The 6,388-nt window shown below is 34.3% G+C and overlaps 1 protein-coding gene across 1 annotated transcript in view; it reads right to left on the bottom strand.

The window, feature by feature from the left end:
- Window positions 1-3,557: 3,557 nt before the first annotated feature.
- LOC113817575 (periostin) overlaps window positions 3,558-6,388 on the bottom strand; it is an 8,023-nt gene continuing 5,192 nt past the window's right edge. The window contains exons 6-11 of the mRNA XM_070121488.1: window positions 5,864-5,885; window positions 4,612-4,686; window positions 4,441-4,515; window positions 4,099-4,356; window positions 3,777-3,928; window positions 3,558-3,674 (exon numbers count right to left, since the gene is read on the bottom strand). Of these exons, the coding sequence (XP_069977589.1) occupies window positions 3,558-3,674; window positions 3,777-3,928; window positions 4,099-4,356; window positions 4,441-4,515; window positions 4,612-4,686; window positions 5,864-5,885 (699 nt within the window). The remainder of the gene's footprint in view (window positions 3,675-3,776; window positions 3,929-4,098; window positions 4,357-4,440; window positions 4,516-4,611; window positions 4,687-5,863; window positions 5,886-6,388) is intronic.

Genomic DNA, 6,388 nt, shown 5'->3' with positions numbered 1-6,388 from the left:
TATATATATATATATATATATATATATATATATATATATATATGTATGTATGTAGGTATATGTATATGTACACACACACACACACACACACACACACACACACACACACACACATATATATATATATATATATATATATATATATATATATATATATATATATATGCATACATATATTATTATCATTTTGACTAGCATTTTTATCATTATTGTTATTAGTATTACATTTATTATAGTTATTATTATCATTATTGTTATCCTTATCGTCATTATTATCGCCATTGCAATTATCATCATTAGTATGCATATTATTATTATTATAATCATTATTATAATCAATATAATCATTATCATCATAATCATTACCATTGTTATTATCATTATTGTTATCATCATCATCACCATCATTATCATTATTATCATCACTATCATCATTATCATTATGACCAAAAAATCAATGTATCTCATAGATGTTTTAAAGAATGCAAAATGCAAAAAAAAAAGAAAAAAAAAGAAAAGAGAATTAAAAGAATAAAAAATAATCGAAAAAAAGTAAATGAAAGTCGGAAAAGTGAGAGATAAAGAAAGATAAAATAAAAAGTGAAAGCGAGAAGCTGAACAGATATAGAAGTTGTGTAAAGAAAAGAAGAGAAAAGAAAACATGAAAACGAAAAAGGGAGAAATGGAAAGGATATATAAAGGATTTGGTAATAATAATAAAAAAGATATATATGTATATATGTATATATGTAAATGTATATGTATTTGTGTATATGTATATGTATATGTGTACATGTATATGTATATATTGTTACAAAAAGGCATATTATAACAAATAACAAGTGTGTTTTGCGTTCGTGGCGACGAAAACCCCGCCAAAATATATGAATGATCGGGGTGCCGAAAACCCCGCCAAAATATATGGATGATCGGGGTGTCGAAAAGCCCACCAAAACATGCCGTCGTGTGATTGGCTGCCAGCAAGTGGAACGAGAATCCGGCGCGGTGATTGGCTGCCGGAGGTGAGTGGCGGGTGTGCAAGAAGATGGAGAGCGATCACGTTCTGGATGTTAGCTGTAACCTGGAGATTGTTTTATACACTGAAGGAAGAGTGTTCTGTTACGGTGGATATGACGTGCCGAAGTAGTTTGTGTATACAGAGTGACCGTAGTTCTACGATGTATGACAGTATAAATAAACTGAAATGCTACCAGTCTGCCTTTTAAACATCCCCGCCAATGTTATTCGGCGTGAACACTCGTCAGAGGCTGCTCACCCAGCCCAGTAAGACAGGAAGTAAATGAGTGCAGCATCCTGACAGGTAGTGATTTGTTTCACGGCACTCAGGACTGGTGAACCTGTCTGTGCGTGACCTGTCTACCTGGGAAGAGCGGCCCCTCATTGGGCGCCAGGAGATGCTTATGTAACAATATGTATATATGTATATGTATATATATATGCATATATATATATGTATATGTATATATGTATGTGTGTGTATATATGTGTGTATATGTGTGTGCATATATGTGTGTGAATATGTGTGTGTGTATGTTGTGTATATAATGTATATATATATATATATATATATATATATATATATATATATATATACACACACACACACACACACACACACACACACACACACACACACACACATCAGCTCCTTAATCAGGCAGCACTATTTTCTTTCAACAATGCCTCCAAAAGCAAGTGGGCAGAGTCTATCTATCTATACCAATATGATGGGTATTGTCTTTTAATTGCGCATTTCCCGTAACCGCCGGAAAAGAGACAGAGAGACGGACGCAAGCACGTATGCTGTGCTGAAGAGCCTGCATTGTTGAGTGCGCGTGAAGAGTGCCACACCCTAGCTAGCCTTATGCCACTTTCCGAGTGCCATACTGCATCGATGTGTGTTTTTAGTCATCAACAAGAGAAAGACGGACATTATAAACACTTCCACATTGGTGACCTTTCTTGTCCAGCTTGGCTTCAACATTCTGCGATAACACCACATTTCCATGGCTTCCAGTCTTATCCTCATAGTTGCAGTCATGGTCCATGTTTCACTGCCATACAGCAATACTGACCATACATAGCATTTCAGTAATCTCAGTCTGGTACTTATCTTCACTCTTCTTTTCGTTAACACACTCTTCATCTTCTCAAATGCAGCCTTTGCCTGTCCAATTCTTGCTTTTGTATCTGCGTCACATCGTGCATCCGAAGTCACTCTAATTCCTAGGTCACAAAAAGACCCAACTTGCCCCAGCGTTTCCTCATGTACCTTGATTTGACATCTTGGCGGCAGTGCTCTCTTTGATGCAACTAAGCAAAAGGATTTGTTCTTATTTATATAAAGACCCATCCGGTCACTATATTCAACTACCACATCCAGCAATTTCTGTAGCTTGTCCTCCGAGTCAGCCACTAGTGCTGTGCCATCTACAAACCTTATATTATTGACATTTATTCCCTTAATTTTGACACCCTCAACATCTTCAATTTCTCTCATAATCTTCTCTGTGTAGAGCGAGAAAGGATTTGGTGACATCAGGCAGCCTTGTCTCACTCCTCTCTCAACTCCAAGCCATTCACTTACTTCTCCATCAACTCTTACAGCCGCAGTTTGCTCCCAGTAGAGATTTCTGATGTTTTAATTCTTCTTCAATCAATATCCAACTCTTCCAGCACTTCCATCAACTTTTCATGTCTGTCAAAAGCCTTAACATAACCTATGAAACACACATACAAATCTTTCTGTACTTGAATTGACCTTTCCATCATCATCCTCAACAAGTAGATGGCACTCCTCGTTCCCTTATCTTCAACATACCCATACTGCACCTCTCCAATTACGCTTTTCGTTCTTCCTTTCACTCTATTAATCAGAACCCTTAGTAAAATCTTCGACATGTGGCTCATCAGACTAATCGCCCTGTGAAGTTCACACTTAACTGCTCCTGGTTTCTTTGGCATTGCAATGAACGCTGACTTACACATATCTTCTGGAAATTTACCTTCATTCTATATTCTATTTGCCAACTTCGTTATCATTTCAATGCCAGAATCTTCCAGTGCGTCTATCATTTCTATTGCTGTCTCATCAGGACCAGTTGCTTTACCACTTTTAGTTTGCTTTATTGCTTATGCTACCTCATCTTGTAAGATAGGTAAATTTTCACTATTCTTATGACCGGTTTTTCACCACGATCATCTTCAGACAGCTCTTTCATGTATTCTTGCCACCTCTCTAGAATGTTCTTTTTCCATGATCAGTATTCTATCTTTAGCTTCAATACACCTAGATGCATTACAGCCACCTTTCTTTCTACCAGTTACCTGCCTCACAAGACTATGGGCTTTTCCTGGATTCAATCTTGCAAACCTTTCTATCTCTTCACATTGATCATTCAACATCTTATCTTTTGCTTCATCACATTTTTTTCCTGATTGCAATATTCAGCTGCTCATATTGTTCATTATTTTTCACTTTTCTTCATACATCCATTAACTCCAAAATTTCGTCTGTCATCCATGACTGATTACTCTTAGGAGTATTCTTCGGTACCACCTGCCGTTTTTACTAATACCAATTTCATATTTTCATATAATTCATTTATCTCTACTTCCTCATTTACATTTTCCATTTTTTTGCTGAACCAGTTCTCTGTATTTTGTTCTAGTCCTATCCTTCTTCAATGCACTTAATTCCAAATTATTTCTTTTTTGACATTTTGTTTCTTTAACTTAATTCTAAAATTTCCTACAACTGGTACATGATCACTATCACAATCTGCACCTGGATGACTTTTGACTTTTACCGCTGCATTCCGGAACATTTGCGATATAGCAATGTAATCAATCTGATTCTTTGTTCTTCCATCTGGACTCTTCCAAGTCCACAGCCTTCTAGGATGCTCTTTGAACCACAGATTAAAAATTAGTCATTTTGTTGGCACCATTCCATAAATCTTTCGCCAGGTTCTTTCTTTCCACCGTCCACAATTTCCCACAACTGATTGGTATCTATCTAGACGGACTTTAGCATTCGAATCCCCGATCACAGTCACCACTTCCTGCGATCCACACTGCTGAAGCTTAGCCTCTTCAACTTCTGAATAAAACCTATTTCTTCTTCCGTGCTACTACTCGTTGGGGCAGACACTTGAATAATAGCATAGTTAAATGGTTTTCCTTTAAGTTTGATCATTATCACTCTTTCTGACACCGCATGAAAACCCATCAAGGATTTAGCTATTTCTTTTTGTAATGAAATGCCGACTCCCGCTTCATGTACATCACTTTTGCCAGAGTACTTCATAGTTACGTCACCTGATCTAAAAATACCTGAGTCCATCGAACTTCACTTAACCCCATTATATCAATGTTCAATCTCTTCATCTCCTTTTTTACATTCTCAAATGTACGCACATTCCAAGTTGCTAATCTGGACACCTGTATCAGTATCCTGATGACGATCTAGTGTGTCCTGCTCTTTCAACAGCACTATACCGGAGGAAGGACATATTGAAACACTAACACTAACACACAAACAATGTTCAATCTCTTCATCTCCTTTTTTACATTCTCAAATGTACGCACATTCCAAGTTGCTAATCTGGACACCTGTATCAGTATCCTGATGACGATCTAGTGTGTCCTGCTCTTTCAACAGCACTATACCGGAGGAAGGACATATTGAAAATGTCCCATATATCATATATATATATCATATATATATATATGATATATATATAATATAATATATATATAATATATAAATATATATATATATAATATATAAATATATATAATATATATATATATATATATATATAATATATATATATATAATATATATAATATATATTATATATATATATATATATATATATATATATATATATATATATATATATATATATATATATTTTAATCACACCCTTAGTTTGTGTTGCCATCATTGCCATCACAACATGCAATAATATTCCACAGTTACCAACAAAGACAGCCGTTATTAATATTCACTCCGAAATTAATTTTCACTCTCTATCTATCTATCTATCTATCTATCTCTGTTTACATGAAAACATTTTTGCCATCTTGTTCGCACGTTAAGAGGAAAAAGAAAAATAAGAAAATAAATACAAATACCATAATATTTCTTTTCTTTTTATTTGTAAGACTGCTTTTGTAGCAATCATCAGCCATAAATTTGATTAAAATAGCACGTTTTTTTAGGCTATGATTTCACTTAATTTTCGACGTCAACTTTTTCTAACCTCTCAGTCATACGTAGTTTAGTTTATCTCTGTTGTTGTTTCTTTTCTTTCTATCGCCTTTTTCCCCTTTTTTGCCTCTGTCTTATCAGATGAATAATGATCAGTTTTGAGCCATCCTTCTTGATCTATTTCCTATGACTTCGAGGTCACATATTTTTCTTATTTGCAGTTGAGGTTATGTTGAAGATTAATAATATATTCTATTTCAAATCAAATTGACAGAGAACATTTCAGAAAATATGGAACATAGGTAGAAAAAGGAATATATTAGTGACATGTAATGGGTAATTAATATATTACTTTTAATAACATCTGTAATTATCGTTACCTACTGCTTATGTAGGTAAATTTTACAAAATATTTAAAAGATTAAGAACTACCATTGAAATCTAAAATGCAACAAATTGAACGATCAAAATAAAATACAATAAAGTCATCCTCAATTTTTGTCTTCAAGAATCACATACAGATATTTTCTCAAGCTTTTATCACTATCATTAATCCTCATAATATACTAATAACCCATCATCAATAGTCGGAATGTGAAGAAAACTATGATGAAACTTACTAACTTGAAATAAAAATAATTGGTGCCTAGAAAATATACCGAGCCATTAAATTGATTAATTCTCTGCTCTTAGTATAATTTCTTTAATTGTATAGGGATGGGATGTAATTAGAAGTGATTTCGTGTTTTCGTAAATTACTAACACTGAAGATTAGTGAAGGGAGTGAAAAGAATTTTTGTCGTATCATCTATCTCTTCTTTAATCATAGATAAATAGGAAATTGTCGCCGATGAATAGATAGATAGATAGGTTGAAGTATTAGTAATAGGATAGATAGATAGTTAGATGGATGGATAGATAGCCAATAGGACAGATTGATAAACAGATAGAAAGGTAGATAGATAGATAGAGAGAGAGAAACAGAGACAGAGAGATAGATAAATGGAGATAGACAGATATATGGATAGATGGGCAGAGAGATAGACTGTTATAAAGATGGGCATAGAGATAGATTGATAAATAGAGAGACAGATAGATGGGCAGAGAGACAGATAGATAGAATGACGATTGATTGATAGACAGACAGAC

Source organism: Penaeus vannamei, chromosome 4, assembly GCF_042767895.1.
Source record: "Penaeus vannamei isolate JL-2024 chromosome 4, ASM4276789v1, whole genome shotgun sequence".
Lineage (NCBI taxonomy): Eukaryota > Metazoa > Arthropoda > Malacostraca > Decapoda > Penaeidae > Penaeus > Penaeus vannamei.
This window is presented reverse-complemented; position numbering and strand designations above follow the sequence as displayed.